This window comes from Pseudophryne corroboree, chromosome 5, assembly GCF_028390025.1.
Source record: "Pseudophryne corroboree isolate aPseCor3 chromosome 5, aPseCor3.hap2, whole genome shotgun sequence".
NCBI classification, from domain to species: domain Eukaryota; kingdom Metazoa; phylum Chordata; class Amphibia; order Anura; family Myobatrachidae; genus Pseudophryne; species Pseudophryne corroboree.
Genome location: NC_086448.1, coordinates 846,093,128 through 846,105,418, shown reverse-complemented (window position 1 = coordinate 846,105,418; position 12,291 = coordinate 846,093,128). Strand labels below are relative to the sequence as shown.

The 12,291-nt window shown below is 60.5% G+C and overlaps 1 protein-coding gene across 1 annotated transcript in view; it reads left to right on the top strand.

Annotated features, from left to right (window-relative positions):
• LOC134929704 (hepatitis A virus cellular receptor 1-like) overlaps positions 1-11,738 on the top strand; it is a 164,307-nt gene extending 152,569 nt beyond the window's left edge. Inside the window, exon 8 of the mRNA XM_063925282.1 lies at positions 11,554-11,738. Coding sequence (XP_063781352.1) covers positions 11,554-11,738 — 185 coding nt within the window. The remainder of the gene's footprint in view (positions 1-11,553) is intronic.
• The last annotated feature ends 553 nt before the right edge of the window (positions 11,739-12,291 follow it).

The window sequence follows — 12,291 nt, the reverse complement described above, 5'->3', positions numbered from 1 at the left end:
CGCATCCGTCTCCCCATCTCACTGCACCCGTCTCCCCATCTCACTGCACCCGTCTCCCCATCTCACTGCACCTGTCTCCCCATCTCACTGCGCCCGTCTCCCCATCTCACTGCACCTGTCTCCCCATCTCACTGCACCCGTCTCACCATCTCACCGCACCCATCCCACCGCACCCATCCCACCATCTCACAGCACCCGTCTCCCCATCTCACCGCACCCGTCTCACCATCTCACTGCACCCGTCTCACCATCTCACTGCACCTGTCTCCCCATCTCACCGCACCCATCCCACCATCTCACAGCACCCGTCTCCCCATCTCACTGCACCCTTCTCCCCATCTCACTGCGCCCGTCTCCCCATCTCACTGCGCCTGTCTCCCCATCTCACCGCGCCTGTCTCACCATCTTACTGCACCCGCCTCACCATTTCACCGCACCGGTCTCCCCATCTCACCGCACCCGTCTCCCCATCTCACCGCACCCGTCTCCCCATCTCACCGCTCCCGTCTCACTATCTCACCGCGCCCGTGTCCCCATCTCACCGCACCCATCCCACCATCTCACTGCGCCCGTCTCACCATCTCACTGCATCCGTCTCCCCATCTCACTGCATCCGTCTCCCCATCTTACTGCACCTGTCTCTCCATCTCACCGCACCCGTCTCCCCATCTCACTGCACCCGTCTCCCCATCTCACTGCACCTGTCTCACCATCTCACCGCACCTGTCTCCCCATCTTACTGCACCTGTCTCCCCATCTCACTGCACCCGTCTCACCATCTCACTGCACCCGTCTCCCCATCTCACTGCACCTGTCTCCCCATCTCACTGCACCCTTCTCACCATCTCACCGCACCCTTCTCACCATCTCACAGCACCCTTCTCCCCATCTCACTGCACCCGTCTCCCCATCTCACTGCACCCGTCTCCCCATCTCACTGCGCCCTTCTCCCCATCTCACTGCGCCTGTCTCCCCATCTCACTGCACCCGTCTCCCCATCTCACTGCACCCGTCTCCCCATCTCACTGCACCCGTCTCCCCATCTCACTGCACCCGTCTCCCCATCTCACTGCACCCGTCTCCCCATCTAACTGCACCTGTCTCCCAATCTCACTGCACCCTTCTCACCATCTCACCGCACCCATCCCACCATCTCACAGCACCCGTCTCCCCATCTCACTGCACCTGTCTCCCCATCTCACTGCACCCTTCTCACCATCTCACCGCACCCATCCCACCATCTCACCGCACCCGTCTCCCCATCTCACCGCACCCGTCTCCCCATCTCACTGCGCCCGTCTCCCCATCTAACTGCGCCTGTCTCCCCATCTCACTGCACCCGTCTCACCATCTCACTGCACCCGTATCACCATCTCACCGCTCCCGTATCACCATCTCACAGCACCCGTCTCCCCATCTCACTGCACCTGTCTCCCCATCTCACTGCGCCCTTCTCCCCATCTCACTGCACCCGTCTCCCCATCTCACTGCGCCCTTCTCCCCATCTCACTGCACCCTTCTCACCATCTCACCGCTCCCGTATCACCATCTCACAGCACCCGTCTCCCCATCTCACTGCACCTGTCTCCCCATCTCACTGCGCCCTTCTCCCCATCTCACTGCACCCGTCTCCCCATCTCACTGCGCCTGTCTCCCCATCTCACTGCGCCCTTCTCCCCATCTCACTGCACCCGTCTCCCAATCTCACTGCGCCCGTCTCCCCATCTCACTGCACCCTTCTCACCATCTCACAGCACCCGTCTCCCCATCTCACTGCACCCGTCTCCCCATCTCACCACGGCCGTCTCACTATCTCACCGCACCCATCTCACCATCTCACCGCACCCGTCTCCCCATCTCACTGCACCCGTCTCCCCATCTCACTGCACCCATCTCACCATCTCACTGCGCCCTTCTCCCCATCTCACTGCACCCGTCTCCCCATCTCACCGCACCCGTCTCCCCATCTCACCGCACCCGTCTCCCCATCTCACCGCACCCGTCTCATCATCTCACCACACCTGTCTCCCCATCTCACCGCACCCGTCTCACCATCTCACCGCTCCCGTATCACCATCTCACAGCACCCGTCTCCCCATCTCACTGCACCCGTCTCACCATCTCACTGCACCTGTCTCCCCATCTCACTGCGCCCTTCTCCCCATCTCACTGCGCCCTTCTCCCCATCTCACTGCGCCCTTCTCCCCATCTCAATGCACCCGTCTCCCCATCTCACCGCACCCGTCTCCCCATCTCACCGCACCCGTCTCCCCATCTCACCGCACCCGTCTCCCCATCTTACCGCACCCGTCTCACCATCTCACCGCTCCCCATCTCACCGCACCCGTCTCCCCATCTCACTGCGCCCTTCTCACCATCTCACTGTGCCCGTCTCCCCATCTCACTGCGCCCTTCTCACCATCTCACCGCACCTGTCTCCCCATCTCACCGCACCCGTCTCCCCATCTCACCGCACCCGTCTCCCCATCTCACCGCACCCGTCTCCCCATCTCACCGCACCCGTCTTCCCATCTCACTGCACCCGTCTCACCATCTCACCGCACCCGTCTCACCATCTCACCGCTCCCGTATCACCATCTCACAGCACCCGTCTCCCCATCTCACTGCACCTGTCTCCCCATCTCACTGCGCCCTTCTCCCCATCTCACTGCACCCGTCTCCCCATCTCACTGCGCCTGTCTCCCCATCTCACTGCGCCCTTCTCCCCATCTCACTGCACCCGTCTCCCAATCTCACTGCGCCCGTCTCCCCATCTCACTGCACCCTTCTCACCATCTCACAGCACCCGTCTCCCCATCTCACTGCACCCGTCTCCCCATCTCACCACGGCCGTCTCACTATCTCACCGCACCCATCTCACCATCTCACCGCACCCGTCTCCCCATCTCACTGCACCCGTCTCCCCATCTCACTGCACCCATCTCACCATCTCACTGCGCCCTTCTCCCCATCTCACTGCACCCGTCTCCCCATCTCACCGCACCCGTCTCCCCATCTCACCGCACCCGTCTCCCCATCTCACCGCACCCGTCTCATCATCTCACCACACCTGTCTCCCCATCTCACCGCACCCGTCTCACCATCTCACCGCTCCCGTATCACCATCTCACAGCACCCGTCTCCCCATCTCACTGCACCCGTCTCACCATCTCACTGCACCTGTCTCCCCATCTCACTGCGCCCTTCTCCCCATCTCACTGCGCCCTTCTCCCCATCTCACTGCGCCCTTCTCCCCATCTCAATGCACCCGTCTCCCCATCTCACCGCACCCGTCTCCCCATCTCACCGCACCCGTCTCCCCATCTCACCGCACCCGTCTCCCCATCTTACCGCACCCGTCTCACCATCTCACCGCTCCCCATCTCACCGCACCCGTCTCCCCATCTCACTGCGCCCTTCTCACCATCTCACTGTGCCCGTCTCCCCATCTCACTGCGCCCTTCTCACCATCTCACCGCACCTGTCTCCCCATCTCACCGCACCCGTCTCCCCATCTCACCGCACCCGTCTCCCCATCTCACCGCACCCGTCTCCCCATCTCACCGCACCCGTCTTCCCATCTCACTGCACCCGTCTCACCATCTCACCGCACCCGTCTCACCATCTCACCGCACCCGTCTCACCATCTCACTGCGCCCTTCTAACCATCTCACTGCACCCGTCTCCCCATCTCACCGCACCCGTCTCCCCATCTCACCGCACCCGTCTCCCCATCTCACCGCACCCGTCTCCCCATCTCACCGCACCCGTCTCCCCATCTCACCGCTCCCGTATCACCATCTCACAGCACCCGTCTCCCCATCTCACTGCACCCGTCTCACCATCTCACTGCACCCGTCTCCCCATCTCACTGCACCCGTCTCCCCATCTCACTGCACCCGTCTCCCCATCTCACTGCACCCGTCTCCCCATTTCACAGCACCAGTCTCCCCATTTCACAGCACCAGTCTCCCCATCTCACCGCACCCGTCTCCCCATCTCACCACTCCCCATCTCACCGCACCCGTCTCCCCATCTCACCGCGCCCTTCTCACCATCTCACTGTGCCCGTATCCCCATCTCACTGCGCCCTTCTCACCATCTCACCACACCTGTCTCCCCATCTCACCGCACCCGTCTCCCCATCTCACCGCACCCGTCTCCCCATCTCACCGCACCCGTCTCCCCATCTCACCGCACCCTTCTCCCCATCTCACCGCACCCGTCTCCCCATCTCACCGCACCCGTCTCCCCATCTCACCGCACCCGTCTCCCCATCTCACCGCACCCGTCTCCCCATCTCACCGCACCCGTCTCACCATCTCACTGCGCCTGACTCACCATCTCACTGTGCCCGTCTCCCCATCTCACTGCACCCGTCTCCCCATCTCACCGCTCCCGTATCACCATCTCACAGCACCCGTCTCCCCATCTCACTGCACCCGTCTCCCCATCTCACTGCACCTGTCTCCCCATCTCACTGCACCCGTCTCCCCATCTCACTGCACCTGTCTCCCCATCTCACTGCACCCGTCTCACCATCTCACTGCACCCGTCTCACCATCTCACTGCGCCTGTCTCCCCATCTCACTGCGCCTGTCTCCCCATCTCACTGCGCCTGTCTCCCCATCTCACCGCACCCGTCTCCCCATCTCACCGCACCCGTCTCCCCATCTCACTGCGCCCGTCTCACCATCTCACTGCGCCTGACTCACCATCTCACTGTGCCTGTCTCCCCATCTCACTGCGCCTGTCTTCCCATCTCACCGCACCCGTCTCCCCATCTCATCGCACTCGTCTCCCCATCTCACTGCACCTGTCTCCCCATCTCACTGCACCCGTCTCACCATCTCACTGCACCCGTCTCCATCTCACTGCACCCTTCTCACCATCTCACTGCACCCGTCTCACCATCTCACTGCACCTGTCTCAACATCTCACTGCACCCGTCTCACCATCTCACCGCACCCGTCTCCCCATCTCACTGCGCCCTTCTCCCCATCTCACTGCGCCCGTCTCCCCATCTCACTGCACCCTTCTCACCATCTCACCGCGCACGTCTCACCATCTCACCAAGCACGTCTCACCATCTCACTGCACCCTTCTCCCCATCTCACTGCGCCCGTCCCACCATCTCACTGAGCCCGTCCCACAATCTCACTACGCCCTTCTCATCATCTCACTGCGCCCATCTCACCATCTCAACACGCCCGTCTCTCCATCTCACCTCGCCTGTCTCGCCATCTTACTGCACCCGCCTCACCATTTCACCGCACCGGTCTCACCATCTCACTGCACCCGTCTCACCATCTCACCGTACCCATCTCACCGTGCCTGTCCCACCATCTCACCGTACCCATCTCACCATCTCACTGCGCCTGTCTCACTATTTCACCGCACCCGTCTCACCATTTCACCACACCCGTCTCGCCATCTGTCTGCACTCGTCTCACTATCTCACCGCACCCGTCTCACCATTTCACCGCACCTGTCTCACCATCTCACTGTACCCGTCTCAGCATCTCACTGTACCCGTCTCACCATCTCACCGCACCCGTCTCACCATCTCACCGCACTCGTCTCACCATTTCACCACACCCGTCTCGCCATCTGTCTGCACTCGTCTCACTATCTCACCGCACCCGTCTCACCATTTCACCACACCCGTCTCGCCATCTGTCTGCACTCGTCTCACTATCTCACCGCACCCGTCTCACCATTTCACCGCACCTGTCTCACCATCTCACTGCGCCTGACTCACCATCTCACTGCACCCGTCTCCCCATCTCACCGCACCCGTCTCCCCATATCACCGCACCCGTCTCCCCATCTCACTGCACCTGTCTCACCATCTCACTGCACCCGTCTCACCATCTCACCGCACCCGTCTCACCATCTCACCGCACCCGTCTCACCATCTCACTGCACCCGTCTCCCCATCTCACTGCACCCGTCTCGCCATCTCACTGCACCTGTCTCCCCATCTCACTGCACCCGTCTCACCATCTCACCGCTCCCGTATCACCATCTCACAGCACCCGTCTCCCCATCTCACTGCACCCGTCTCCCCATCTCACTGCGCCCTTCTCCCCATCTCACTGCGCCCGTCTCCCCTTCTCACTGCACCCTTCTCACCATCTCACTGCACCCGTCTCACCATCTCACCGCACCCGTCTCACCATCTCACCGCACCCGTCTCCCCATCTCACTGCACCCGTCTCACCATCTCACTGCACCCGTCTCACCATCTCACTGCACCTGTCTCCCCATCTCACTGCACCCGTCTCACCATCTCACCGCTCCCGTCTCACCATCTCACTGCACCCGTCTCACCATCTCACTGCGCCTGACTCACCATCTCACTGCACCCGTCTCCCCATCTCACCGCACCCGTCTCCCCATCTCACTGCACCCGTCTCCCCATCTCACTGCACCTGTCTCCCCATCTCACCGCACCCGTCTCCCCATCTCACCGCACATGTCTCCCCATCTCACCGCACCCGTCTCCCCATCTCACCGCACCCGTCTCCCCATCTCACCGCACCCGTCTCACCATCTCACCGCACCCGTCTCCCCATCTCACTGCACCCGTCTCACCATCTCACTGCACCCGTCTCCCCATCTCACTGCACCCGTCTCACCATCTCACCGCTCCCGTATCACCATCTCACAGCACCCGTCTCCCCATCTCACTGCACCCGTCTCACCATCTCACTGCACCTGTCTCCCCATCTCACTGCACCCGTCTCCCCATCTCACAGCACCCGTCTCCCCATCTCACTGCACCCGTCTCCCCATCTCACTGCACCCGTCTCACCATCTCACTGCACCTGTCTCCCCATCTCTCCGCACCCATCCCACCATCTCACCGCACCCGTATTTCCATCTCACCGCACCCGTCTTTCCATCTCACAGCACCCGTCTCCCCATCTCACAACACCCGTCTCCCATTTCACCGCACTAGTCTCCCCAACTCACAGCACCCGTCTCCCCATCTCACTGCACCCTTCTCACCATCTCACTGCACCCTTCTCACCATCTCTCCGCACCCATCCCACCATCTCACCGCACCCGTCTTTCCATCTCACCGCACCCGTCTCCCCATCTCACAGCACCCGTCTCCCCATCTCACAACACCCGTCTCCCCATTTCACCGCACTAGTCTCCCCATCTCACAGCACCTGTCTCCCCATCTCACCGGAGACCGCACCCGTCTCCCATCTCACCGCACCCGTCTCCCCATCTCACTGCGCCCTTCTCACCATCTCACTGTGCCCGTCTCCCCATCTCACTGCGCCCTTCTCACCATCTCACCGCACCTGTCTCCCCATCTCACCGCACCCATTTCCCATCTCACCGCACCCGTCTCCCCATCTCACCGCACCCGTCTCCCCATCTCACCGCACCCGTCTCCCATCTCAAATCTCACTGCACCCGTCTCCCCATCTCACTGCACCCGTCTCCCCATCTCACTGCGCCCGTCTCCCCATCTCACTGCGCCCGTCTCCCATCTCACTGCGCCCGTCTCCCCATCTCACTGCGCCCGTCTCCCCATCTCACCGCACCCGTCTCCCCATCTCACCGCACCCGTCTCCCCATCTCACCGCACCCGTCTCCCCATCTCAAATCTCACTGCACCCGTCTCCCCATCTCACCGCACCCGTCTCACCATCTCACCGCACCCGTCTCCCCATCTCACCGCGCCCGTCTCCCCCATCTCACTGCGCCCGTCTCCCCATCTCACTGCACCCGTCTCACCATCTCACTGTACCCGTCTCACCATCTCACCGCACCCGTCTCACCATCTTACCGCACCCGTCTCACCATCTCACCGCACCCGTCTCACCATCTCACCGCACCCGTCTCACCATCTCACTGCGCCTGACTCACCATCTCACTGTACCCGTCTCCCCATCTCACTGCGCCCTTCTCCCCATCTCACTGCGCCCGTCTCCCCATCTCACTGCGCCCGTCTCCCCATCTCACTGCGCCCGTCTCACCATCTCACTGCACCCGTCTCACCATCTCACTGCGCCTGACTCACCATCTCACTGCACCCGTCTCACCATCTCACCGCTCCCGTATCACCATCTCACAGCACCCGTCTCCCCATCTCACTGCACCCGTCTCACCATCTCACTGCACCTGTCTCCCCATCTCACTGCACCAGTCTCCCCATCTCACAGCACTCGTCTCCCCATCTCACTGCACCCGTCTCCCCATCTCACTGCACCCGTCTCCCCATCTCACTGCACCCGTCTCACCATCTCACTGCACCTGTCTCCCCATCTCTCCGCACCCATCCCACCATCTCACCGCACCCGTCTTTCCATCTCACCGCACCCGTCTTTCCATCTCACAGCACCCGTCTCCCCATCTCACAACACCCGTCTCCCCATTTCACCGCACTAGTCTCCCCATCTCACAGCACCCGTCTCCCCATCTCACTGCACCCTTCTCACCATCTCACTGCACCCTTCTCACCATCTCTCCGCACCCATCCCACCATCTCACCGCACCCGTCTTTCCATCTCACCGCACCCGTCTCCCCATCTCACAGCACCCGTCTCCCCATCTCACAACACCCGTCTCCCCATTTCACCGCACTAGTCTCCCCATCTCACAGCACCAGTCTCCCCATCTCACCGCACCCGTCTCCCCATCTCACCGCACCCGTCTCCCCATCTCACCGCACCCGTCTCCCCATCTCACTGCGCCCTTCTCACCATCTCACTGTGCCCGTCTCCCCATCTCACTGCGCCCTTCTCACCATCTCACCGCACATGTCTCCCCATCTCACCGCACCCATCTCCCCATCTCACCGCACCCGTCTCCCCATCTCACCGCACCCGTCTCCCCATCTCACCGCACCCGTCTCCCCATCTCACCGCACCCGTCTCCCCGTCTCAAATCTCACTGCACCCGTCTCCCCATCTCACTGCACCCGTCTCCCCATCTCACTGCGCCCGTCTCCCCATCTCACAGCACCCGTCTCCCCATCTCACAACACCCGTCTCCCCATTTCACCGCACTAGTCTCCCCATCTCACAGCACCAGTCTCCCCATCTCACCGCACCCGTCTCCCCATCTCACCGCACCCGTCTCCCCATCTCACCGCACCCGTCTCCCCATCTCACTGCGCCCTTCTCACCATCTCACTGTGCCCGTCTCCCCATCTCACTGCGCCCTTCTCACCATCTCACCGCACATGTCTCCCCATCTCACCGCACCCATCTCCCCATCTCACCGCACCCGTCTCCCCATCTCACCGCACCCGTCTCCCCATCTCACCGCACCCGTCTCCCCATCTCACCGCACCCGTCTCCCCGTCTCAAATCTCACTGCACCCGTCTCCCCATCTCACTGCACCCGTCTCCCCATCTCACTGCGCCCGTCTCCCCATCTCACTGCGCCCGTCTCCCCATCTCACTGCGCCCGTCTCCCCATCTCACTGCGCCCGTCTCCCCATCTCACCGCACCCGTCTCCCCCATCTCACCGCACCCGTCTCCCCATCTCACCGCACCCGTCTCCCCATCTCACCGCACCCGTCTCCCCATCTCAAATCTCACTGCACCCGTCTCCCCATCTCACTGCACCCGTCTCCCCATCTCACTGCACCCGTCTCCCCATCTCACTGCACCTGTCTCCCCATCTCACTGCACCTGTCTCCCCATCTCACTGCACCTGTCTCACCATCTCACCGCACCCGTCTCACCATCTCACCGCACCCGTCTCCCCATCTCACTGCGCCCGTCTCCTCATCTCACTGCGCCCGTCTCCCCATCTCACTGCACCCGTCTCACCATCTCACTGTACCCGTCTCACCATCTCACCGCACCCGTCTCACCATCTCACCGCACCCGTCTCACCATCTCACCGCACCCGTCTCACCATCTCACTGCGCCCTTCTCCCCATCTCACTGCACCCTTCTCCCCATCTCACCGCGCACGTCTCACCATCTCACCGCGCACGTCTCACCATCTCACCGCGCACGTCTCACCATCTCACCGCGCACGTCTCACCATCTCACCGAGCACGTCTCACCATCTCACCGAGCACGTCTCACCATCTCTCTGCACCCTTCTCCCCATCTCACTGCGCCCGTCCCACAATCTCACTGCGCCCTTTTCACCATCTCACTGCGTCCGTCTCACCATCTCACCACGCCCGTCTCTCCATTTCACAGCGCCTGTCTCACCATCTTACTGCACCCGCCTCACCATTTCACCGCACCGGTCTCACCATCTCACTGCACCCGTCTCACCATCTCACCGTACCCATCTCACCGTGCCTGTCCCACCATCTCACCGTACCCATCTCACCATCTCACTGCGCCTGTCTCACTATCTCACCGCACCCGTCTCACCATTTCACCACACCCGTCTCGCCATCTGTCTGCACTCGTCTCACTATCTCACTGCACCCGTCTCACCATTTCACCGCACCTGTCTCACCATCTCACTGTACCCGTCTCAGCATCTCACTGTACCCGTCTCAGCATCTCAGTGTACCCGTCTCACCATTTCACCGCACCGCCTCACAATCTCACCGCCCCGTCTCACCATCTCACATCGCCCGTCGCATCATCTCACCGTACCCGTCTCGCCATCTCACTGTGCCCGTCTCACTATCTCACTGCACCCTTCTCACCATCTCACTGCACCCTTCTCACCATCTCACTGCACCCTTCTCACCATTTCACCGCACCCGTCTCGCCATCTGTCTGCACTCGTCTCACTATCTCACCGCACCCTTCTCACCATCTCACTGCACCCGTCTCACCATCTCACTGCACCCGTCTCACCATCTCACTGCACCCGTCTCACCATTTCACCGCCTCTGTCACACATCTCACCGCACCCGTCTCACCGTGCCCATCGCATCATCTCACCGTGCCCGTCTCACCATCTCACCGTGCCCGTCTCACTATCTCACCGCGCCCGTCTCACCATCTCACTGCACCCGTCTCACCATTTCACCGCCTCCGTCGCACATCTCACCGCACACGTCTCACCGTGCCCATCGCATCATCTCACCGTGCCTGTCTCACTATCTCACCGCGCCCGTCTCACAACTCACCGCGCCCGTCTCACCATTTTACCGCACCCGTCTCGCCATCTAACTGCACTCGTCTCACCATCTCACCGCACCTGTTTCACTATCTCACCCTGCCTGTCTCTCCATCTCACCGTGCCTGTCTCACCATCTCACTGTGCCTGTCTCACCATCTTACCGCGCCCGTCTCGCCATCTCACCCCGTCTGTCTCACCATCTCACTGCACCCATCTCACTTTCACACTATCTCACTGTGCCTGTCTCACCATCTCAACATCTCACCGTGCCGTCTCACCATCTCACCGTACCTGTCTCACTATCTCACCATCTCACCGTGCCTGTCTCACCACCTCACCGTGCAGTGCAGCAAAATCTTTTTTTGGTGGTGGGGCCTGTCTATTTTGTCAGTCCGGGGCCCCATGATGGCAGCCCTGATGGAGGGGGCAGATGTCCTCCGGGGACGTACTGTGGTAACTCTTCTGTGTTCTCCTGACAGCTAGGACGTTCCCGGCACTGGTCTCCTCTGTCCTGCACCGGCATCCAGGATCACACAACGTGTCACACCGTGGAGGCAGTGTGGGTGAGGAACCCCAGAAGAAGACCTCTCAGAGGAACCGGATCACCCATGACGTGAGGGACTTGGTAAGTGAGGGATTTATGAAGAGTGCAGGGTTATGGTGACTGTTCTGTGCCTTCCCAAAAGCTATGGTGACAGAGGGAAGCCCTCGTCCTCAGGCTGAGGTAAGTACTCTGCAGTGGCGTGCGGTGAGGTCACTGGCTGGGGAGGCACATATATATATATATATATATATATATATATATATATATATATATATATATATATATATAGTTGAGTACTCTTTATCCTAACGACAACTTTTATTTTTTCATAAAATTAAAACGTTGATTTTCTATCTGGCCGGTGTTTGAGTCTTATTGAATATGCTGTGAGTGCCGGATGCCACTCACCTATGTTACCATACGGATTCGTGAGGGCACCAGGCGCCATTGCTTTCCATATAGGGAGTGTGTCGGACCACTTGCTACATATATATATATACATATATATATATATATATATAAATATATATATGTATATATAGCATGAGGCAAAGGTTTGTATGTGCTGCCTGACGACGAACATTAAAAGCCTAAAACATTGTAATTTCTCCTGAAGTGTTTTATTTATCCAGCTAAGTCCACAGAGTGCCCAGCCTCATGCTAGCTATATATA